The 26088-nt window shown below is 47.8% G+C and overlaps 1 protein-coding gene across 1 annotated transcript; it reads left to right on the forward strand.

Annotated features, from left to right (window-relative positions):
* Positions 1-966: 966 nt before the first annotated feature.
* LOC147092020 (uncharacterized) lies at positions 967-25276 on the forward strand. Its single transcript, XM_085976987.1, has 2 exons — positions 967-3314; positions 23969-25276. Exon 2 carries the CDS (start codon positions 24074-24076, stop codon positions 25109-25111), a length of 1038 nt encoding a protein of 345 aa, XP_085833113.1. The 5' UTR covers positions 967-3314; positions 23969-24073; the 3' UTR covers positions 25112-25276.
* Positions 25277-26088: the final 812 nt, after the last annotated feature.

The following is a 26088-nucleotide window of genomic DNA, read 5'->3' on the forward strand; positions in this document are numbered from 1 at the left end:
ACTCCGTTCTCCACTACGCAGCCAAGAATAGCAAGGCGCTCAGTACGAAACATACATTTGTCTTTGTTGTATGTGAGATTCAGCCGCTGGGCCGTCCGGAGGAAATTCCCTAGATTAACGTCGTGGTCCTGCTGGTCGTGGCCGCAGATGGTGACGTTGTCTAGATATGGGAAAGTGGCCTGGAGCACGTTCTGGTCAACCATCCGGTCCATCTCCCATTGGAAGACAGAAACTCCGTTGGTGACGCCGAAGGGAACTCTGAGAAAGTGATAGAGCCGACCGTCAGCTTCAAAAGCTGTGTACTGGCGGTCCTCAGCCCTGATGGGGAGCTGGTGGTATGCCGACTTCAGATCAATCGTCGAGAACACCTGGTATTGTGCTATCTGATTGACCATGTCAGATATGCGGGGGAGTGGGTATGCATCCAACTGGGTGTAGCGATTGATCGTCTGGCTGTAGTCAATAACTAGGCGCTGTTTTCCGCCAGTCTTCACCACCACCACTTGTGCTCGCCATGGGTTATTGCTGCTCTCGATAATCCCTTCCTTCAGGAGTCTCGCTACCTCGGATTTAATGAAACCCCTATCCCTGGCACTGTAACGCCTACTTTTGGTAGCGATGGGCTTACAGTCGCGGGTGAGGTTAGCGAACAAGGAGGGGGGGGAGACTTTAAGGGTGGAGAGGCTGCAAATGGCGCGCGGTGGGCGATTTAAAAACTGCTGGCTGCAGACCGTGAGAGGGGGGAGGGGTCCACCGTACGCTAAAGTGACACTCTTAAGGTGGCACTGAAAATCCAACCCCAGTAGGACGGCAGCGCAGAGATCGGGCAGGACCAGAAGTTTAAAATTTTTGTATTCAGTACCCCGCACTGAAAGAGTCACCATACAGTAGCCACCGACTTCCGCTGACTGGGCTTTGGAAGCCATAGAGATGCGATGACGCGTCGGCAGGACCGGGAGAGAGTAACTGCGCACCGTGTCGGGGTGTATAAAACTCTCCGTGCTCCCGCTGTCAAAAAGGCAGGTAGTGGCGCGGCCGTTTACCGTAATGTCCATCATGGACCTGGACAGTTGATGCGGGAGAGATTGATCCAGCGTCACGGAAGCCAGCGTATGTTCAAGCACGTCGATGCGGTCGTCCAATGAGGCGGTGGTGGAGTCCGGGTCCCCTGTAACCGAAGTCGGAGGCGTCCAAGATGGCGGACAAAATGGCGGCGCCCACGGTCCTGATCCCCACATGGCAGGGGGAGCCCAAGATGGCGGGCAAGATGGCTGCGCCCACGGTTCGCACGCGGCGCTGCTGGCGTTAGCGGTCTTCCCTTTGCAGGCGCTAACGTAGTGACCTTTCTTCCCGCAGCCAGAGCAGGTAGCATTCTTCGCGGGGCAGCGTGCTCTAGGGTGTTTAGCTTGGCCACAGAAATAGCATTTTTGTGCCTTGGACATCGCTGCAGCAGTCGGAGGTGGCGGTCCCATGGCCCAAGATTGCGGCGTCCACGGCGCGGGGCGATTAGGGGAGAAAGCGTCCATATTTCTGTGGGCCGCGTCGAGCGAGAGCGCGAGGGACACTGCCTTTGTCAGGTCTATTTCACCCTTCTCCAGCAGCCTCTGCCGGGAGTAGTCGGACCTTAGACCCGCAACGAAAGCGTCTCGTATCAGTCCCTCCGCATGTGCCGCGGCCGATACTTCCTTGCAGTCGCAGCCGCGTCCGAGTACCCGCAGTGCCCGTAGGAAGGCCTCCACCGTTTCCCCGGGCTGCTGTCTGCGAGATCTTAAAAGGTGCCTGGCATAGACCGTGTTAACCAGGCGTGCATACTGCCCTTTCAGTAGGTCGATAGCCGCCGCGTAGGTCGTCGCATCTTGGATTAAAGTATAGACTTGGTGGCTCACCTTCGAGGCCAGGATTTTCAGTTTATTTTCATCAAGAGTCACGGTCGAGGCTTCCAGATACGCCTCAAAGCAACGCAGCCATTGTGCGAATTTAGTCGACGAACCCGCTTCTTGGGGGTCTAGGTCCAGGCATGTTGGTCTGAGGGCTCGCAGCAGCGCCTGCTGCTCAGCGTTTTGCGCCATCGGTTGATCAGCATTCGCAGCCTACATTTAACTTTGGTAATAAAATTGATGCACTATCAATTGCTACAAAAGACTGGAAGTTGAGAAAGTAACAAACAGGCTTTTATTACCAAAGAACAGAGCATGCCTCTTGTGGTTGCCTGGTATCCAAAAGGGCCGGGGGCTGCCGAGCAGCCACCTTTATATCCAGCCATGAGGGTGGAGCCAGGGGCGGAGTCAGCTGAGGCATGCACAGACAAGTACAACAATATGCAAGAGTGAACAACAGTACTAACAGTGAACAACAATGCTAACAACAGTGGTTTACCACAGTGTGTAACCCGGGGAGGATGGGCCCAGTGAGATCAGACGGTGTGTAACCCGGAGAGGATGGGCCCAGTGAGATCAGACGGTGTGTAACCCGGAGAGGATGGGCCCAGTGAGATCAGACAGTGTGTAACCCGGGGAGGATGGGCCCAGTGAGATCAGACAGTGTGTAACCCGGAGAGGATGGGCCCAGTGAGATCAGACGGTGTGTAAACCAGAGAGGATGGGCCCAGTGAGATCAGACAGTGTGTAACCCGGGGAGGATGGGCCCAGTGAGATCAGACAGTGTGTAACCTGGATAGGATGGGCCCAGTGAGATCAGACGGTGTGTAACCCGGGCAGGATGGGCCCAGTGAGATCAGACGGTGTGTAACCCGGAGAGGATGGGCCCAGTGAGATCAGACAGTGTGTAACCCGGGGAGGATGGGCCCAGTGAGATCAGACAGTGTGTAACCCGGGGAGGATGGGCCCAGTGAGATCAGACGGTGTGTAACCCGGGGAGGATGGGCCCAGTGAGATCAGACAGTGTGTTACCTGGGAAAGATGGCCCCAGCTTCGGTTTGCCTAATGCACAGGGTAATTGTGCATTTCTATCCAGAACTTTGTTGATTTGCTGGAAGCCCAGGCGGGTGTGGCGGGGATCTGAGAAAAGGGACAACATCAGACCGAAGCACTCGGACCCAAACTTTTATTTTTATTAAGCTGAAGAAAAGTCTACATTACATTACTTCACACTATTCATGTTGTTATTTTCAGTCCTGCCATAATTAGATCTCCCGGTGAAAGACTGAGTGATTGACAAAGGTCCACAGCTGAGAGTAAACAGGGATTGTAGACTGAGGAACGACAGCAGGTGAACCAACACAGGATTGTGAGAGAACCAACTGGAGAGAACTCTTCCGATTCAAAGAGCTTCCAGAGATCGACTGGGGGAGAAAGGTCAGAGAGTCCCATTGACTCAGATACACACTGGTTCCTCCCTCCCTTCCATTTCCTGATTTACAGCTATTTCTGGGATGTTACTTGTATCCTCTATGGTGAAGACCGATACAAAATACCTGTACAATTCAACTGCAATCTCCTTATTTTCCATTATTAATTCCCTGACTCTTTGTTTATCGGACCAACACTCACTTTGTTAAATCTTTTCTTTATTAAATATCTATAGAAACTCTTACTATCTGTTTTTATATTTCTAGCTAGCTTTCTCTCGTACTCTAATTTTTCTCCTTATTAATCTTTTAGTCACTCTTTGCTGTTTTTTATATTCTGCCCTATCTTCTGACCTGCCAGCCATCTTTGCGCAATTATATGCTTTTTCTTTAAGTTGGATACTATCGTTAATTTTTTTAGTTAACCATGGATGGTGGGTCCTCCCCTTGGAATTTTTCTTTCTCGTTGGAATGTATGTATTCTGTGTATTCTGAAATATCCTCTTAAATGTCTGCCACTGCATCTCAATTGACCTGTCCCTTAACCTAATTTGCCAGTTCATTTTAACTAGCTCTGCTTTCATACCCTCGTAATTGCCCTTATTTAATTTTAAAATACTAGTCTTGGACCCACTCTTCTCTCCCTCAAACTGAAGGTAAAATTCAATCATATTATGATCGCTGCTACCTAGGGGCTCCTTCACTGAGGCCTTCAATTAATCCTATCTCGTTGCACAATACCAGGTCTAGTATAGCCTGCTCTCTGGTTGGCTCCAGAACGTGCTGTTGTAAGAAACTATCCTGAAAACATTCTATGAACTCTTCATTTAGGCTACCTTTGCCGATCTGATTTTTCCGGTCTCTATGTAGATTAAATCCCCCATGATTATTGCCATACCTTTCTGACAAGCTCCCATTATTTCTTCCTTCATACTCCATCCTACCATGTGGTTACTGTTAGGGGGCCTGTACACCACTCTCACAAGTGACTTCTTGCCTTTATCATTTCTCATCTCTACCCAAACTGCTTCTACATCCTGGTTTCCTGAACTTAGGTCATCCCTCTCTATTGTGCTAATACCATCATTAATTAACAGAGCCACCCCTCCACCTTTTCCTAGCTTTCTGTCCTTCCTAAATGTCACGTACTCTTCAATATTCAGGTCCCAATCTATGTCAGCCTGCAGCCATGTTTCTGTAATGGCTATCAGATCATACTTATTTATTCCTATTTGCGCCATCCGTTCATCTGTTTTGTTTTGAATGCTACGTGCATTCAGATGCAGAGCCTTTAGATTTGTCCTTTTATTTTTGTAACCTCTAGCCTTAACTGTTGATTTACTCTTAGATTTGTACACTCTATCCCTTCCTAGAACATAAGAACATAAGAAATAGGAGTAGGAGTAGGCCAATCGGCCCCTCGAGCCTGCTCCGCCATTCAATAAGATCATGGCTGATCTGATCCTAACCGCCAATCCACTATCACAGAACCATCTCCTGAATCTAACAGAATTAGACACATGAAATAGGAGCAGGATGAGGCTACACGGCCCCTGGGCCCGCTCCGCTACCCACAGGGCCATGACCGATCCGAACCTAGACTCATGTCCAAATTCCTGCCCACTCCCCGTAACCCTTTATTCCCTTTACTTCTAGGAAACTGTCTATTTCTGTTTTAAATTTCTGTAATGATGTAGCTTCTACAGCTTTTTGGGGCAGCATATTCCATGGACCTACCACCCTCTGAGTGAAGTAGTTCCTCCTCATCTCAGTTTTGAAAGAGCAGCCCCTTATTCTAAGACTATGCTCCCTAGTTCTAGTTTCCCCCATCATCGGGAACATCTTCCCCGCATCCACCCGATCCGACCCCTTCACAATCTTATATGTTTCAATAAGATCGCCTCTCATTCTTCTGAACTCCAATGAGTAGAGTCCCAATCTACTCAACCTCTCCTCATATGTTCATCCCCGGGATTAACCGAGTGAACCTTCTTTGTACTGACTCGAGAGCAAGTATGTCCTTTCTTAAGTATGGACACCAAAACTGTACGCAGTATTCCAGGTGCGGCCTCACCAATACCTTGTACAACTGAAGCAATACCTCCCTATTTTTATATTCTATCCCCCTAGCAATGAAAGCCAACATTCCATTGGCCTTCTTAATCACTTGCTGCACCTGCATACTAACCTTTTGAGTTTCGTGCACCAGGACCCCCAGATCCCTTTGTACTTCGGTACTTTCCAGTTTCTTGCCATTAAGATAATAACTTGCTCTACGATTTTTCCTGCCAAAGTGCATAACCTCACACTTTCCAGTATTGTATTCCATCTGCCAAATCTCTGCCCACTTACTTAGCCTGTCGATGTCCCCTTGCAGGTTTTTTATGTCCTCCTCACTCACTACTTACCCTCCCATCTTAGTATCATCTGCAAACTTTGATATGTTACACTCGGTCCCCTCCTCCAAATCGTTAATATAGATTGTAAAGAGTTGGGGACCCAGCACTGACCCCTGCGGAACACCACTAGTTACTGATTGCCAGTCTGACAATGAACCATTTATCCCAACTCTCTGCCTTCTGTTAGATAGCCAATCCTCTATCCATGCCAGAATATTACCCCCAATCCCGTGATTTTTTATCTTAAGCAATAATCTTTTGTGTGGCACCTTGTCAAATGCCTTTTGGAAGTCTAAATACACTACGTCCACTGGTTCCCCTTTATCCACCCTATACGTTACTTCCTCAAAGAATTCCAGCAAATTTGTCAAACATGACTTCCCCTTCATAAAACCATGCTGACTTTGTCCTATTAAATTATGATTATCCAAATGTCCTGTTACTGTCTCCTTAATAATGGACTCCAAAATTTTACCTACCACAGATGTTAGGCTAACCGGTCTATAGTTTCCAGCCTTCTGTCTACTGCCCTTTTTAAATATGGGTGTTACATTAGCAGTTTTCCAGTCTGCCGGGACCTTTGCCGAGTCCAGGGAGTTTTGGAAAATTATTACCAATGCATCCACAATCCCTACCGCCACTTCCCTCAAGACCCTAGGATGTAAGCCATCAGGTCCAGGTGATTTATCCGCCTTGAGTCCCATTATTTTACCGAGTACCACTTCCTTAGCGATTTTGATCGTGTTTAGCTCCTCCCCCCCCCTTTAGCCCCCTGTTTGTCCAGTGTTGGGATATTCTTAGTGTCTTCGACTGTAAAGACTGATGTAAAATATTCATTGTGTTTTTGCCATCTCCATATTTCCCACCATTAATTTCCTGGTCTCATCCAAGGGACCAACATTTACTTTAGCCACCCTTTTTCTTTTTATATAACTATAAAAACTCTTACTATCTGTTTTTATATTTTTTGCTAATTTACTTTCATAATCTATCTTCCCTTTCTTAATCAATCTTTTTGTTATTTTTTGCTGTCTTTTAAAGTTTTCCCAATCCTCTATCCTCCCACTAGATTTGGCTACCTTATATGCCCTTGTTTTTAGTGGAATACTATCCTTAATTTCTTTACTTAGCCACGGATGGCTGTCTTTTCTTACACCCTTTTCTTCTCCGTGGAATATATTTTTTTTGTAAGTTGTAAAATAACTCCTTGAATGTACACCACTGATCATGTATCGTCTTCCTTTAATCTATTTTCCCAATCCACTCTACTCAATTCCGCTCTCATACCTTCATAGTCTCCTTTATTCAAGCTTAGCACGCTTGTTTGAGATCCAACCTTCTCACCCTCTAATTGAATATGGAATTCAACCATGTTATGGTCACTCATTCCAAGGGGATCCTTTACTAGGACATTTTTAATTAATCCCGTCTCGTTACACAGGACCAGATCTAAGGTTGCTTGCCCCCTGGTCGGTTCAGTTACATACTGCTCAAGAAACCTATCCCTAATACACTCAATGAACTCATCCTCAAGGCTGCTCTGCCCAATTTGATTTGTCCAATTAATATGATAGTTGAAGTCCCCCATAATTATAGATGTTCCCTCATTGCAAGCCTCAACTATTTCCTGATTGATACTCCGTCCAACAGAGTTGCCACTGTTCAGGGGCCTATAGACTACGCCCACTAGTGTTTTTTTCCCCTTATTATTCCTTACCTCCACCCAAACTGTTTCATTATCCTGATCTTTTGACTCAATATCATTTCTCTGTATTACAGTGATTCCTTCCTTTATTAACATAGCCACCCCACCTCCCCTTCCTTCCTGCCTGTCCTTCCTGATCATTAAATAACCTGGTATGTTTAATTCCCAGGCATTGTCACCCTGCAGCCATGTTTCTGTAATGGCCACAAGATCATACCCATATGTAGTTATTTGTGCCATTAACTCATCTATTTTGTTACGAATGCTACGTGCATTCAGATAGAGAACTTTCAAAGATGTTTTGTGACACTTAGTTCCTGCTTTTGCCCTTTTTATTACTTTACCTTTTACTCCATACCTTCTGCCCCTTCCTGACACGCTCTGGTTTTTAATTTCCCCACTGCTACCTAAGTCTATTACCTTCTCTGTTGTCATTTTTATTATTTGCTCTCTAGGAACCTCCACCCCCCCCCCCCCCCACTAGTTAGTTTAAAGCCCTCTCTACAGCCCTAATTATATGATCTGCCAGGACTCTAGTCCCAGCACTGGCCAAGTGAAGCCCGTCCCGACGGAACAGCTCCCTCCTGCCCCAGTACTGGTGCCAGTGTCCCAGGAAGCAAAACCCATTTCTCCCACACCAGTCTTTGAGCCACGCATTTAACTCTCTAATTTTATTTGTCCTAGCCAAATTCGCTCGTAGCTCAGGTAATAATCCAGAGATTATTACCCTTGTGGTTCTGCTTTTTAATTTGGCCCCTAGCTGCTCAAACTCCCTCAGCAGAACCTCCTTCCTTGTCCTATCTGTCGTTGGTACCAACATGGACCACGACAACTGGATCCTCCCCCTCCCACTCCAAGTTTCTCTCCAGTCCAGAGGAGATGTCCTTAACCCTGGCACCGGGCAGGCAACACAGCCTTCGGGATTCTCGCTCTCGGCTGCAAAGAACTCTATCTATCCCCCTAACGATACTATCCCCCACCACTACAACATTTCTTTTAACTCCCCCCACTTGAATGGCCCCCTGCTCCACGGTGCTGTGGCCAGGTTGCTCATCCTCCCTGCAGTCCCTGCTCCTGTCCCCACAGGGAGTAAGAGCCTCAAACCTGTTGGACAAGTGCAAGGGCTGCGGCTCCTCCAACACCACCTCCTGGATCCCCGTACCTGCCTCACTTCTAGTCACACCATCCCGACCCTGGCCACGGACTACATCTGACTTAATTAATCTAATTGGTGTGACTACCTCATGATACACAGAGTCCAGGTAACTCTCCCCCTCCCTGATGTGTCTCAGTGTTTGAAGCTCGGTCTCCAGCTCTTCAACACGGAGCCGGAGTTCCTTGAGCAGCCAACACTTACTGCAAATGTGATCACCGTGAGCATCAATGGTGTTCACCAGCTCCCACATATTGCAGTAGCAACACATCGCCTGATCTCCCATTCTGTGTAATTAATTAAATTTATTAATATTATTCTTAAATATCCTCTGTCCCGATTCTAGATGGTGAATATCACACCTTTTAAGCTTAAACCTCTTTGGTTTATAGTTTCTAAGAGAGAAATACTCACCAACCAATCACTTACCCGCTTTCTGGTGACGTCACACTTGGATTACTTTTGACCTCTCTCCTTCCCTCCGAGTTCAGAGACTGGTACGCCTTACCTGGTCTCTGGGGACTTTTATACCCCGCTCTGCCGCTCAGGATTCCCGCCGACACTGTGAGGCCTTACCTGGTCTCACAGCGTCGGCGGTCTGTTTATCATTTCCCATATTAATACCTTTCTCTATTGCCTTGTCTCTACTCTTTGATTTACCACATCTTCCCAAATTTGATCCCTTGCCCCCACTATTTAGTTTAAAACCCTCTCTACCGCCCTAGTTATATGACTCGCCAGAACACTGGTCCCAGCACGGTTCAAGTGAAGACCGTCCCAACGATACAGATCCCACTTTCCCCAGTGTGGTGTCAGTGCCCCAGGAATCGAAACCCATTTCTCCCACACCAGTCTTTGAGCCACGCATTCATCTCTCTAATTTGATTTACCCTATGCCAATTTGCTCGTGGCTCAGGTAATAATGCAGACATTATTACCCTTGAGGTTCTGCTTTTTAATTTAGCCCCTAGCTGCTCACAGTCTCTCAGCAGAACCGCTTTCCTAGTTCTAACTGTGTCGTTGGTACCTACATGGACCACGACCATTGGCTCCTCCCCCTCCCACTGCAAGTTCCTCTCTAGCCCAGAGCAGATATCCTGAACCCTGGCACCGGGCAGGCAACACAGCCATCTGGACTCTCGCTCTTGGCCGCAGAGAACTGTATCTATCGCCCTTACTATGCTATCCCTTATTACCACTATATATTCCTATTAACTCCCCCCGCTTGAATCGCTTCCTGTACCTCGGTGCCACGGTCAGTTTGCTCATCCACCTTGCAGCCACTGCTTTCATCCATACAGGCCGCAAGAACCTCAAACCTGTTGGACAATTGCAAAGGCTGAGGCTCCCCCACCTCCTGGGTCCCCATACCTGCCTCACTTTTAATTTAATTTGAATGAATTAAAGGATAAGGCATGGCAGGAGAGCTCTGTGCCGTGGTATGCTCTTCCTGCACTATGTGGGAAATCGGGGACACTTCCTGTGTCCCTGACGACCATGTGTGCGGGAAGTGTATCCAGCTGCAGCTACTGACAGACCGCATTGTGGTGCTGGAGCTGCGAGTGGATACATACTGGAGCATTCGCGATGCTGAGGATGTCGTGGATAGCACATTTAGGGAGTTGGTCACATCACAGGTAAAGGCTGCACAGGCAGGAAGAGAATGGCTGACCACCAGGCAGAGTAGTAGGCGCAGGCAGGTAGTGCAGGGGTCCCCTGTGACCATTCCCCTATCAAACAGATATACCGCTTTGGATATTGTTGGGGAGGATGGCTTATCAGGGGAAGGCAGATGCAGCCAACTTCCTGGCACCATGGGTGGTTCTGCTGCACAGGACGGGAGGAAAAAGAGTGGGAGAGCTGTAGTAATAGGGGATTCGATTGTAAGGGGAACAGATAGGCGTTTCTGCGGCCATAAACGTGACTCCAGGATGGTATGTTGCCCCCTGGTGCAAGGGTCAAGGATGTCTCCAGAACGGCTGCAGAACATGTTGGAAGGGGAGGGTGAACAGCCAGTTGTGGTGCATATAGGTACCAACGATATAGGTAAAAAACGGGATGAGGTTCTAAAAGATGAATATAGGGAGTTAGGAGGTAAATTTAAAAATAGGACCTCAAAGGTAGTAATCTCAGGATTGCTACCAGAGCCACGTGCTAGTCATAGTAGCAATAGAAGGATATTTCAGGTGAATACGTGGCTAGAGGAATGGTGCAAGGGGGAGGGATTCAAATTCCTGGGACATTGGAACTGGTTCTGGGAGAGGTGGGACCAGTACAAAACTGACAGTTTGCAGCTGGGCAGGACCGGGACCGATGTCCTAGGGGGAGTGTTTGCTAGTGCTCTGGGGGAGGGTTTAAACTAAAATGGCAGGGGGTTGGGAACCTGAGCAGGGAGACAGAGGAAAGGGAAACAAGGATAGAAGCAAAAGACAGGAAGGAGAAAAACAAAGGTGGCAGTCAGAGAAATCAAGGGTTTAAACAAATATGGCCACAGTAAATAATAATTCTAAAAGGTCTAAGAGCATTAAAAAAACAAGCCTGAAGGCTTTGTGTCTTAATGCAAGGAGCATTCGTAATAAAGTGGATGAATTAGCTGCGCAAATAGAGGTAAACAGATATATATGATATGATTGCGATTACGGAAACATGGCTCCAGGGTGACCAAGGCTGGGAACTCAACATCCAGGGGTATGCAATATTCAGGAAAAAAGGCGAAAAGGAGGTGGGGTAGCATTGCTGGTTAAAGAGGGATTAACACAATTGTAAGGAAGGATATTGGCTCTGATGATGTGGAATCTGTATGGGTAGAATTGAGAAATACCAAGGGGCAGAAAACATTAGTGGGAGTGGTATACAGAACCCCAAACAGTAATGCGGAGGTTGGAGATGGCATTAAACGGTAAATTGGAGATGCGTGCAATAAGGGCACAGCAGTTATCATGGGTGACTTTAATCTACATATAGATTGGGCTAACCAAATTAGTAACAATACTGTGGAGGAGGAATTCCTGGAGTACATACGGGATGGTTTCCTGGACCAATATGTTGAGGAACCAACTGGAGATTAGGCCATCTTAGACTGGGTATTATGTAATGAGAGGATTAATTAGCAATCTTGTGCGAGGCCCCTTGGGTCGGAGCAATCATAATATAGAATTCTTCATTTAACATGGAGAGTGAAGTAGTTGACTCAGAGACTAGGGTCCTGAATTTAAATAAAGGAAACTACGATGGTATGAGGCGTGAGTTGGGTAGGATTGATTGGGGAATGTCACTCAAAGGGTTGACGGTGGATAGGCAATTGCAAACATTCAAAGACCGCATGGATGAACGACAGAATTTGTTCATCCCTGTTTGGCATAAAAATTAAACACAAAAGTTGACTCAACTGTGGCTAACAAGGGAAATTAGGGATAGCGTAAGATTCATGGAGAGGACATATAAATTGGCCAGAAAAAGCAGTAAACCTGAGGATTGGGAGCAGTTTAGGATTCAGAAAAGAGATTAATTAAGAGGTGGAAAATAGAGTATGAGAGTAAGCTTGCAGGTAACATAACAACTGACTGCAAAAGCTTCTATAGATATGTGAAGAGAAAAAGTTTGGTGAAGTCGAGCGTAGGCCCCTTGCAGTCAGAATCAGGGGAATTTATAATGGGGAACAAAGAAATGGCAGACCAATTAAATACATGCAGGAAACTTTGGCTTATCCGGAGGTTGTATGTCCGTAAACCTCGATCTAACAGCAGAAATCAGCAGCCGTTTTGGTGAGGTTTTTTTTCTTCTAGCATTCTTTTACCAGGCAGGCTCTGGAAAGCATCTCTGTAGCTTAGCAACAGCTTCAGAGACGCTTCCAAGGTATGGGCCAAGTGTTTACAAGCTGTTGCTAAGCAACGGTGTTTGTTGTCCGATATGGAGATGAAAACCTCCGTATCCTACAACATTAGCGCTGGTCTATCTGGAAGTTTGGATAGATCGGCAGCAGCTCGGTCCCGTCGGTGCCGGATATCATGAAGTTTCCTGTACTTTGGTTGTGTCTTCAGAAAGGAGGACATAAATAACCTCCCGGAGATGTCGGGGAACATAGGGTCTAATGAGAGGGAGGAACTGAAAGAAATCAGTATCTAGGGAAATGGTGTTAGGGAAATTGACAGGATTGAAGTCCAATAAATCCCCAGGGCCTGATAATCTACATCCTAGGGTACTTAAGGAAGTGGCCCTAGAAATAGTCTATCTTCCAAAATTCGGTAGACTCTGGAACAGTTCCCATGGATTGGAGGGTAGCTAATGTTACCCCACTATTCAAAAAAGGTGGTAGAGAGAAAACGGGGAATTATACACCGGTAAGCCTGACATCGGTAGTGGGGAAAATGCAAGAGTCCATTTTATAAAAGATGTAATAGCACTTGGAAAACAGTGATAGGATTGGACAAAGTCAACATGGATTTACAAAAGATAAATTGTGCTTGACTAATCTACTGGAATTTTTTGAGGATGTAACTGGTAAAATAGATAAGGGAGAACCAGTGGATGTGGTGTATTTGGACTTTCAGAAGGCTTTTGATAAGGCCCCGCCTAAGAGATTAGCATGTAAAGTTAAGGCACATGGGATTGGGGGCAAGGTACTGACTTGGATAGAGAACTGGTTGGCAGACAGGAAGCAAAGAGTTGGAATAAACGGGTCTTTTTCCGAGTGGCAGGCAGTGACTAGTGGGGTACCCCAAGGATCGGTCCTCGGACCCCAGCTATTCGCAATATATATAAATGATCTAGACGAGGGGACTAGATGTAATATCTCCAAGTTTGTAGATGACACAAAGCTGGGTGGGCGTGTGTGCTGTGAGGAGGATGTCGAGAAACTCCAGGATGATTTGGACATGTTGGGTGATTGGGCAGAAACATGGCAGATGCAATATAACGTGGATAAATGTGAGGTTGTCCACTTTGGTGGCAAAAACAGGAAGGCAGATTATTATCTAAATGGCAATAGATTGGGAGAAGGGGAAGTGCAACGAGACCTGGGTGTCCTTGTGCACCAGTCGCTGAAGGTAAGCATGCAGGTGCAGCAGACGGTTAAGAAGGCAAATGGTATGTTGGCCTTCGTAGCAAGAGGGTTCGAGTACAGGAGCAAGGATGTTTGCTGCAGTTGTACAGGGCCTTGGTGAGACCACACCTTGAGTATTGTGCGCAGTTTTGGTCGCCTTATCTGAGGAAGGATGTTCTTGCCATGGAGGGAATGCAGCGAAGATTCACCAGACTGATACCTGGGATGGCAGGAATGACGTATGAGGAGAGATTGGGTCGATTGGGCTTGTACTCGCTGGAGTTTAGAAGAATGAGAGGGGATCTCATTGCAACTTATAAAATTCTAACAGGACTAGACAGACTAGATGCAGGAAGGATGTTCCCGATGGCGGGGGAGTCCAGAACCTGGGGTCATAGTCTAAGGATAAAGGGTAAGCCATTTAGCACAGAGATGAGGAATTTCTTCACCCAGAGAGTGGTGAACCTGTGGAATTCTCTACCACAGAAGGCAGTAGAGGCCAATTCATTAAATATATTCAAGAAGGAGTTGGATATATTTCTTAAGGCTAAAGGGATCAAGGGATATGGAGAAGGCAGGGACCGGGTACTGAGTTTGGATGATCAGCCATGATCTCATTGATTGGAGGAGCAGGCTCGAGGGGCCGAATGGCCTACTCCTGCTCCTATCTTCTATGTTTCTGTTCCAAGCTGCACTCCGTGACAAACGGCACTCAGTTGTGAATTACAATTCTGAACTGGACGCTGGATTTACTGAGTTATTTTCTATCAGTAAATCTATTTCTGAATTTCATGATTGTAGTTGAATTAAATGATTAGCGTTTATTTAAGTTTAAACTGATAAAATGATACGTAAATCTTATATTTTAATGATTATTAGTAAAATTATTTTGTGTTGTCAGAAAAAAGTTTCTTGTTGGTTCCATGATCCAGGTGTATGGATACATACAATTCGATAACAGTAACAGATTTAGATGGTTTAAGACAATCTGATTTTCAGCGGTCACAGGGTGTATCTCCAACAATGCGACTATTTTATTGATGTATTTCTGTAGATGTGGCACTGCTTAATGTTCTGTGCACATTGAACTGACGGTGGATTCAGTGAACCCGCAGTGTCTGGTCTAGTGGTGTAAAATCCGTTCCTGGAATCGCAGCTTCATGGTTAGAAACACTGGCTGAATGTTCAGGGTTAATGTTCTTCACTAAACTCCCACTGACTCCCATTGACTCAGATACACACTGGTCCTGGAGATGGACTGGGGAGAAAGGTCAGAGAGAGGCCCATTGACTCCGATACACACTGGTCCTGGAGATGGACTGGGGAGAAAGGTCAGAGAGAGGCCCATTGACTCCGATACACACTGGTCCTGGAGATGGACTGGGGAGAATGGTCAGAGAGCGCCCCATTGACTCAGTTACACACTGGGACTGGGGAGAATGGTGAGGGAGTGTCCCATTGAGTCAGATACACACTGTGGTTGTTGGAGGTCATTCATCTCAATCACATGACATCACTGCAGGAGTTCCTGAGGGCAGTGTCCTAGGCCCAACCATCTTCAGCTGTTTCATCAATGACCTTCCCTCCATCATAAGGTCAGAAGTGGGGATGTTCGCTGATGATTGCACACTGTTCAGCACCATTCGAGACTCGTCAGATACTGACGCAGTCCGTGTCCATATGCAGCAAGACCTGGACAACATTCAGACTTGGGCTGACAAGTGGCAAGTAACATTCGCACCACACAAGTGCCAGGCAATGACCATCTCCATCAAGCGAGACTCTAACCATCTCCCCATGACATTCAATGGCATTACCATCGCTGAATCCCCCACTATCAACATCCTGGGGGTTACCATTGATCAGAAACTGAACTGGACCAGCCATATAAATACTGTGGCTACAAGAGCAGGCCAGAGGCTGGGAATTCAGCGGCGAGTGTCTCACCTTCTGACTCCCCAAAGCCTTTCCACCATCTACAAGACACAAGTCAGGAGTGTGGTGGAATACTCTCCACTTGCCTGGATGAGTGCAGCTCCAACAACACAAGAAGCTCGACACCATTCAGGATAAAGCAGCCCACTTGATTGGCACTCCATCCACCACCTTCAACATTCACTCCCTCCACCACCGGCGCACTGTGGCTGCAGTGTGTACCATCTACAAGATGCACTGCAGCAACTCGCCAAAGCTCCTTCAACAGCACCTTTCAAACCCACGACCTCTACCACTTAGAAGGACAAGGGCAGCAGACGCATGGGAACATCACCATCTACAAGTTCCCCTCCAAGCCACACACCATCCTGACTTGGACCAGTATCGCCGTTCCTTCACTGTCGCTGGGCCAAAATCCTGGAATTCCCTTCCTAACAGCATTGTGGGTGTACCTACACCATATGGACTGCAGTGGTTCAAGAAGGCGGCTCACCACCATCTTCTCGAGGGCAATTAGGGATGGGCAGTAAATGCAGGCCTAGCCAGCCTGTGACGCCCACATCCCATCAATGAATAAAAAAAAAGATACACACTGGTCCTGGAGATGGACCCTCCCGCACTCTCCCCCTCACCCTCCCGCACTCTCCCCCTCACCCTCCCGCACTCGCCCCCTCACCCTCCCGCACTCTTCCCCCCTCACCCTTCCGCACTCTCCCCCCTCACCCTCCCGCACTCGCCCCCTCAAGTAAACCAAGCGGTGCAATAAAACACCCCCAGAATCAAGGCCCTGCTCCTGGGGAAGGTGATCAGGCCCCAGGAACCAGTACAAGTGAAGTGACTCCTCCCGGAGATTTATTAAACGTGAATACTCCAAGAGTTGACCAAAAATCAGGTTAGTAATATTAATCAAGGAGTCAATTTCTGCTGTAAGGAGGGATGATACCATAGCAGGTTCCTCTAATGAGGCCATATGGGTAGAACTTAAAAACAAAAAGGGGCAAGCACTTTGTTGGGAGTGTACTATAGGCCCCCAAACAGTAAGGGGGAGATAGAGGAACAGATATGTAGCCAAATCTCAGAAGTGTAGAAATAATAGGGTAATAATTGTTGGGGATTTTAACTTCCCCAATATTAACTGGGATAGTCAGAGTGTGAAAGGCTTGGAGGGTGTGGAATTCTTAAAGTGCATCCAGGAGAGCTTTTTCAGCCAACATGTAGAAAGTCCTACAAGAGAGGGGGTGGTACTGGACCTAATTCGAGGGAATGTAGCAGGGCAAGTGGTAGAAGGGTTAGTAGGAGAGCATTTTGGTGACAGTGACCATAATTCGGTGAGATTTAAAGTAGTTATGGAAAAGGACAAAGATGGAACAGAAATAAAGGTTCTAAATTGGGGGAAGGCCAATTTTAATATGATAAGGCAGGATCTGGCCAAAGTGGACTGGGATCAGCTACTTGTAGGAAAATCCACATCAGAGCAGTGGGAGTCTTTCAGAAAGGAAATAGAGTACAACGCCACATGTTCCCGTAAAGGTCAAGGGTGGGACCAACACACCCAGGGAACCCTGGATGTCAAGGAACATACAAGAGTGGTTTAGGAAAAAAAGGTAGGCTTTTGGCAGATACAAAGGACTAAAAACAGTGGAAGCCTTAGAGGAGTATAGAAAGTGCAGGGGGGTACTTTAAAAAGAAATTAGGAGAACGAAGAGGGGTCATGAAAAAACACTGGCAGGCAAAATAAAGGAAAATCCCAAGGTGTTTTATTAGTATATTAAGGGCAAGAGAATAACCAGGGGAAGAGTAGAGCCCATTCGGGACCAAAGTGGCAATCTTGTGTGTAGTGCCAGAAGATGTAGGTGAGTTTTTAAATTAATATTTTGCATCTGTGTTCACTATGGAGAAGGATGATGCAGGCATAGCAATCAGGCAGGGGGATTGTGATATACTTGGAACAAATTAGTATTGAGAGGGAGGAGGTACTAGTGGTTTTAGCAGGCTTAAAAGTGGAGAAACCCCCAGGCCCAGACGAGATGTATCCCAGCCTGCTGTGTGAGGCAAGGGAGGAGATTGCAGGGGCTCTGACACACATTTTCAGAACCTCACTGGCCACAGGGGAGGTGCCAGAGGACTGGAGAACAGCTAACATAGTACCATTATTCAAGAAGGGTAGTAGTAGGGATAAACCAGGGAATTACAGGCCAGTGAGCCGAACATCAGTGGTAGGGAAATTATTGGAAAAAATTCTGAGGGACAGAGTTAGTCTCCACTTGGAGAGGCAAGGATTAATCAAGGATAGTCAGCATGGCTTTGTCAGGGGGAGATCATGTCTAACCAATTTGATTGAATTTTTCGATGGGGGTAGTGCAGTTGATGTAGTCTACAAGAGAGGGGGCGGTACTGGACCTAATTCTGGGGAATGTAGCCGGGCAAGTGGTGGAAGTGTCAGTAGGAGAGCATTTTGGCGACAGTGACCATAATTCGGTGAGATTTAAGGTGGTCATGGAAAAAGACAAAGACGGCCCGGAAATAAGGGTTCTAAATTGGGGGAAGGCCGATTTTAATATGATAAGGCAGGATCTGGCCAAAGTGGACTGGGAGCAGCTGCTTATAGGAAAATCCACATCAAAACAGTGGGAGACTTTCAGAAGGGAAATAGAGAGAGTACAACGCCAACATGTTCCTGTAAAGGTCAAGGGTGGGACCAACAAGCAAAGGGAACCTTGGATGACAAGGGATATACAAAAATGCATTAGAAATAAAAGGGGGGCTTTTGGCAGTTACAAAAGACTAAAGACAGAAGAAGCCCTAGAGGAGTATAAAAAGTGCAGGGGCATACTTAAAAAAGAAATTAGGAGGGCGAGGAAGGGCCATGAAATAACACTGGCGAGCAAAATAAAGGAAAATCCTAAGATGTTTTATAAGTATATTAAGGGCAAGAGGATGACCAGGGAAAGGGTAGGGCCCATTAGGGACCAAAGTGGCAATCTGTGTGTAGAGCCAGAGGATGCAGGCGGGGTTTTAAATGAATTTTTTGCATCTGTGTTCACTATGGAGAAAGACGATGCAGACATAGAAATCGGGCAAGGGGACGGTGACATACTTGAACATATTAGCATCGAGAGGGAGGAGGTGCTAGCGGTTTTAGCGGGCCAAAAAGTGGATAAATCCCCAGGCCCGGACGAGATGTATCCCAGGCTGCTGTGGGAGGCAAGGGAGGAGATTGCGGGGGCTCTGACACAAATTTTCAGAACCTCTCTGGCCACAGGGGATGTACCAGAGGACTGGAGAACAGCTAACGTAGTACCATTATTCAAGAAGGGTAGCAGGGATAAACCAGGGAATTACAGGCCAGTGAGTCTAACATCTGTGGTGGGGAAATTATTGGAAAAAATTCTGAGGGACAAAATTAATCTCCACTTGGAGAGGCAAGGATTAATCGGGGATAGTCAGCATAGCTTTGTCAAGGGCAAATCATGTCTAACAAATCTGATTGAATTTTTCGAGGGGGTGACTAGTGGGGTGGATGAGGGAAATGCTGTGGATGTGGTTTACATGGACTTCAGTAAAGCTTTTGACAAAGTCCCGCATAGGAGACTGGTCAAGAAGGTAAGAGCCCATGGGATCCAGGGTGCCTTGGCGCGTTGGATCCTAAACTGGCTGAGTGGCAGGAGGCAGAGGGTGATGGTCGAAGGTTGCTTTTGTGACTGGAAGCCTGTGTCCAGTGGGGTACCTCAGGGATCGGTGCTGGGTCCCTTATTGTTTGTGATCTACATAAATGATTTGGATGAAAATGTAAAAGGTATGATCAGTAAGTTCGCAGATGACACGAAAATTGGTGGGGTGGTAAATTGCGAGGAGGAAAGCCTTCGGCTACAGGACGATATAAACGGGTTGGTCAGATGGGCGGAGAAGTGGCAAATGGAATTTAACCCTGAAAAGTGCGAGGTGATGCATTTTGGACGGACAAATAAGGCAAGGGAATACACAATGAGTGGTAGGACCCTAGGAAGTACAGAGGGTCAGAGGGACCTTTGTGTACATGTACATAGATCCCTGAAGGCAGCAGAGCAGGTAGATAAGGTGGTTAAAAAGGCATATGGGATACTTGCCTTCATTAGCCGAGGCATAGAGTATAAGAGCAGGGAGGTTATGATGGAGCTGTACAAAACGCTGGTGAGGCCACAGCTGGAGTACTGTGTGCAGTTCTGGTCGCCTCACTATAGGAAGGATGTGATTGCTTTGGAGAGGGTGCAGAGAAGATTCACCAGGATGTTACCTGGGATGGAGCGCCTCAGCTATGAAGAGAGGCTGGACAGGCTGGAGTTGTTTTCCTTGGAGCAGAGAAGGCTGAGGGGGGACCTGATTGAGGTGTACAAAATAATGAGGGGCATAGATAGGGTAGATAAAGAGGAACTTTTCCCCTTAGTGGGGGGGTCAATAACAAGGGGGCATAGATTCAGGGTAAGGGGCAGGAGATTTAGAGGGGATTTGAGGAGGAACTTTTTCACCCAGAGGGTGGTTGGAATGTGGAACTCAATGCCTGAAAGGGTGGTGGAGGCAGGAACCCTCACAACATTCAAGAAGCATTTGGATGAGCACTTGAAATGCCATTGCATACAAGGCTATGGACCAAATGATGGAAAATGGGATTAGACTGGACAGGGATGGATGGGCGGCGCAGACACGATGGGCCGAAGGGCCTCTTTCTGTGCTGTAAAACTCTATGACTCTATGACATGGACTTCAGTAAGGCTTTTGACAAAGTCCCACATGGGAGACTGGTCAAGAAGGTAAGAGCCCATGGGATCCAGGGCAATTTGGCACATTGGATCCAAAATTGGCTTAGTGGCAGGAGGCAGAGGGTGATTGTCGAAGGTTGTTTTTGTGACTGGAAGCCTGTGTCCAGTGGTGTACCACAGGGTCTGGGTCCTTTGCTGTTTGTAGTGTACATTAATGATTTAGATATGAATGTCGGAGGTATGATCAGTAAGTTCGCAGATGACACGAAAATTGGTGGAGTGGTAAATAGTGAGGAGGGAAGCCTCAGGCTACAGGAGAATATAGACGGGTTGGTTAGATGGGCAGCACAGTGGCAAATGGAATTTAACCCTGAAAAGTGTGAGGTGATGCATTTTGGGAGGACTAACAAGGGAATACACAATAAATGGTAGAACCCTAGGAAGGACAGAGGATCAGAGGGACCTTGGTGTGCATGTACATAGATCCCTGAGGGCAGCAGGACAGCTAGATAGGGTGGTTAAGAAGGCATATGGGATACTTGCCTTCATTAGCCGAGGCATAGAATATAAGAGCAGGGAGGTTATGATGGAGCTGTACAAAACGCTAGTTAGGCCACAGCTGGAATACTGTGTGCCGTTCTGGTTGCCACACTATAGGAAGGATGTGATTGCATTGGAGAGGGTGCAGAGGAGATTCACCAGGGTGTTACCTGGGCTGGAGCGCTTCAGCTATGAAGAGAGACTGGACAGGCTGGGGTTGTTTTCCTTAGAGCAGAGAAGGCTGAGGGGGGACCTGATTGAGGTGTACAAAATTATGAGGGGCATAGATAGGGTAGATAGAAAGGAACTTTTCCCCTTAGTAGAGGGGTCAATAACCAGGGGGCATAGGTTCAAGGTAGGGGGCAGGAGGTTTAGAGGGGATTTGAGGAAAAGCTTTTTCACCCAGAAGGTGGTTGGAATCTGGAACTCACTGCCTGAAAGGGTGGTAGAGGCATTAAATCCTCACAACATTCAAGAAGCATTTAGATGAGCACTTGAAGCGCCATAGCATACAAGGCTACGGACCAAGTGCTGGAAAATGGGATTAGAATAGACAGGGCTTGATGGCCGGCGTGGACACGATGGGCCGAAGGGCCACTTTCTGTGCTGTATAAATCTATGACCCTATGGTAGCACTCTTGCCTCTGAGGCATAAGGTTGTGGGTTCAAGTCCCACTCCAGAGACTTGAGCACAAAAATTCAGGCTGACACTCCAGTGCAGTACTGAGGCACTGTCAGAGGTGGCGTCTTTCGGATGAGACATTAAACTGAGGCCCTGTCTGCACGCTCAGGTGGATGTAAAAGATCCCATGACACTATTTTGAGAAAGAAAGACTTGCATTTATATTGTGCTTTCATTACCAGCAGACGTCTTGAAGTGCTTTACAGCCAATGAAGTACTTTTGAGGTGTAGTCACTGTTGCAATGTGGAAAGAGCAGGGGAAATATCCCCGGTGACCTTGCCAATGTTTATCCCTCAATCAATGTAACAAAAGGATAATAGCACAATACTGTGGATGCTGGAAATCTGAAATAACAACAGGAAATGCTGGAAACACTCAGCAGGCCAGGCAACATCCGTAGAGAGAGAAACAGAGTTAACAAAAAGATTATCTGGTCATTATCACATTGCTGTTTGTGGGAGCTTGCTGTGCGCTATTTGACTGCTGCATTTCCTAAATTACAACAGTGACTACACTTCAAAAGTACTTCATTGGCTGTAAAGCACTTTGGGGTGTCCGGTGGTGGTGAAAGGCGCTATAGAAATGCAAGTGTTTCTTTCTTCACTGGTCTCACCAGCGACCTCTTCTGGCTGATGGTTGATTGACAAACGATAGTCCGCGCATGCGCACAGGGAGCGGTGGTTTGGACCGAGTCCGGCACAGCGACCCCGCCCGGTCACCAGGGGCAACAACCGCGCATGCCCAGAGGAGAACAGCCCCCTCCCCCACTCGGAGCTGCGCACGGGGATCCTGCCGGACGGAGTCGGCGCGGGCCATTCCTGGGAAAGGCCTTGGTGTCGGTTCCAGAGTCGCGATCGGTGACGCAAAATGAGTTTTCTCCACTCGGGGTGGGGTGGAGCGGGAGAGAATAAAGAGAAATAGAAAAACCTGAGAGTGCGCGAGGTCCCTGACCGAGCGGCATCAGTTGGACGGAGCACGTGATCTCCTCGGGGACCCGGGCCCCCGGCCTGATTGACGGGAGCTTCCGACCAATAGGGGATGGGCGGGGCTGGAGGAGCGAGCCGGCGGCGGGTCCTCCAACCAATCGGGGAGCCCGCGGGGCAGGACTAGCGCCAGCTGATTGATCTGCAGGACAGCGAGTTTCTCCAGTCCCTTGTTCAGGGCCCGGGGCCAGGGGAGGCTGTGGGCCTTTATCCCCTCATTGGACACAAGGCTCTTTGGCTCACAACACACTGGCTCAGGTTTTAATAGAGACTTTTTAAATTCATCAATAAAAGCAGATAAACCTCGTGCTTCTGTGGAACAAACTTTCTAATATTTTATAGAATCATGGAATGGTTACAGCACAGAAGGCGGCCATTCAGCCCGTTGAGCCCGTGCCAGCTCTCTGCAAGACCACTTCAGCTAGTCCCACTCCCTGCCCTTTCTCCGTAACCCTGCAAATTTCTTTACTTCAGGCACTTATCCAATTCCCTTTTGAAAGCCGTGATTGAATCTGCCTCCACCACCCTTTCAGGCAGTGCATCCCAGATCCTAACCACTCGCTGCATAAAAACGTTTTTCCTCATGTCACCTTTGGTTCTTCTGCCAATCACCTTAAATCTGTGTGCTCTGGTTCTCGATCCTTCCGCCAATGGGAACAGTTTCTCTCTATATACTCTGTCCAGAACCCTCATCATTTTGAATACTTCTATCAAATCTCATCTCAACCTTCTCTGCTCTAAGGAGAATAACCTCAGCTTCTCGAGTCTATCCACGTAACTGAAGTCCCTCATCCCTGGAACCATTCTTGTAAATCTTTTCTGCACCCTCTCTGAGGCCTTCACATCCTTCATAAAGTGCGGTGCCCAGAATTGGACACAATACTCCAGTTGAGGCTGAACCAGTGTTTTATAAAGGTTCATCATAACCTCCTTTCTTTTGGACTGTATGCCTCTATTTATTAAATAACCAGATTCATTGAGCTCAATTTCACAACCTGCCTCTTTAGTGGGTTCTCTCTCACGATCCCTGTTTTAAATTCATTTTACAGGGTATTAGAAGGGGAGGATTTGCAGACGGGAAACTCAAACCACACATCACGTCAAGATCTGACAGTCACTCAATTCATCAGGAACTGAATATCATCGGCCTTTGAATGTGGAAGGAAAAAGCACCGTATGCTTTTTTAACTGCTTTCTCAACCTGCCCTGCCACCTTCAATGATTTGTGCACACATACCCCTCCCACCTCTCTCTCTCTCTCTCTCTCCCCCCTCCCATAGAGGCCAGAGGCCCAGACCAGGTGGTAGATTCCCTTCACTGAGGGACATTAGTGAACCAGTGGGATTTTATGACAATCCAGCAGCTTTCATGGTCACTTTTATCTAGTGCTGGCCCCACAAATAACCAGATTCATTGAGCTCAATTTCACAACCTGCCTCTTTAGTGGGTTCTCTCTCATGCTCCCTGTTTTAAATTCATTTTACAGGGTATTAGAAGGGGAAGATTTGCAGATGGGAAACTTAAACCACACATCACGTCAAGATCTGAGTCACTCGATTCATCAGGAACTGAATATCATCGGCCTTTGAATATGGAAGCAAAAAGCACCGTTCACACCGGGGAGAGGCCGTTCACCTGCTCTGAGTGTGGGATGGGATTCACTCAGTCATCCAACCTGCTGAGACACCAGCGAGTTCACACCGGGGAGAGACCGTTCACTTGCTCTGAGTGTGGGAAGGGATTCACTCAGTCATCTGACCTTCAGACACACCAGCGAGTTCACACCGGGGAGAGGCCGTTCACCTGCTCTGAGTGTGGGAAGGGATTCACTCAGTCATCTGACCTTCAGACACACCAGCGAGTTCACACTGGGGAGAGGCCGTTCACCTGCTCTGAGTGTGGGAAGGGATTCACTCAGTCATCCACCCTGCTGACACACCAGCGAGTTCACACCGGGGAGAGACCATTCACCTCCTCTGAGTGTGGGAAGGGATTCACTAATTCATCCCACCTGGTGAATCACCAGCGAGTTCACACTGGGGAGAGGGCGTTCACCTGCTCTGAGTGTGGGAAGGGATTCACTCATTCATCCAACCTGCTGAATCATCAGCGAGTTCACACTGGGGAGAGGCCATTCACCTGCTCTGAGTGTGGGAAGGGATTCACTAATTCATCCAACCTGCTGAATCACCAGCGAGTTCACACTGGGGAGAGGCCGTTCACCTGCTCTGTGTGTGGGAAGGGATTCACTCGCTCATCCCACCTGCTGAATCACCAGCGAGTTCACACTGGGGAGAGACCTTTTAAATGCTCGGACTGTGGAATGTGCTATAAAGGTTCCGGGGAACTGATACGCCATCAACGTGTTCACACTGACGAGAGACCGCTCAGGTGCTCCATGTGTGGGAAGGGATTCACTCAGTCATCTGACCTGCTAAGACACCAGCGAGTTCACACTGGGGAGAGGCCGTTCACCTGCTCTGAATGTGGGAAGGGATTCACTCAGTCATCTGACCTTCAGGCACACCTGCGCACTCACACTGGGGAGAGGCCGTTCACCTGCTCCGTGTGTGGGAAGGGATTCACTCGTTCATCCAACCTGCTGACACACCAGCGAGTTCACAAGTGACTGCAGGGGTTGGATTCTGGTTGTTCCTGCTGTTAATCACATCCAGGACTGAACCATGTTCACCCTGACAGGTGGGGATTGTTTCAGCTGATGTTAATAACTCCGGGAACTGGGCTGGAGTTTAATATTCTGGATAGATGTCAAATAAATCAACTTTGTTTTAAACACATTGTTGTAGATTTTTTTCTTTCCCACCTGAGTGTTTAGCATCACCTGGCTGGAGCTCAGAAAGGACAATCTGGGGGAGGATCGTACGGCGGGAACAGAACTCCAGCCTGGACACAGTCCTTCAGGGCCACACTGAGAGGGGCAAACGGCACTTTGGTCTTTCTTGTCTCTTCACTGACAGCAAAGTTGCCGTGCGGGTTAATCTCGAGGCGTGTGAGAAACGTGTCCCAGCCGCTCTCTGCCATGGTTCAGAGCTCCTAGGCACAGAACAGAAGGCGCCTTTAGGAATGTACCCCAGTGCTTTTTTTTTAATGGCCTCATTAACCTGTGTTGTTACTTTTAGTGATTTGTGTATCTGGATCCCTCTGCTCCTCCAGCCCATTTAGATGCTTAAGGGGAAATTCGGTGATGCCCCCTTTGGGTCGCTAACGTCACCAGGCTAATTTTAGCCCCGTGAAAAAGTTAGCGCCCCGCACATTAAATTCAGTGGTAGCGCCGCAAGTAGGAGGTGGGGTGCTACTGGAGTGCTCCCCTCCCTCTTGGGGCGCTACCAGTGAAGTTCACGGTGCTTTGTGTAACAGCGCCATGCCCGTCAGCACATAGCAGCGCATCATAGCAGACCTCCCTCCCTGATTAACGAGGAGGAGCCTAGCACCGCGCACACCGGGGCCCTGCTGGACCACTGGGGAGTGGGGTGTCGGATCAAGAGGAATGCCGGGCTGAGCGATCGCAGCCGACACCCCGAAGAAGAAAGAGGAAGGGGGCAGGTGCTGGCAGTCAGCCAAAATAAAAAGTTGCCGCCAGACACC

The sequence above is a fragment of the Somniosus microcephalus genome, unplaced genomic scaffold (assembly GCF_052327205.1).
Source record: "Somniosus microcephalus isolate GS21.2 unplaced genomic scaffold, FLI_Smic_1.0 unresolved_chr3, whole genome shotgun sequence".
NCBI lineage: Eukaryota > Metazoa > Chordata > Chondrichthyes > Squaliformes > Somniosidae > Somniosus > Somniosus microcephalus.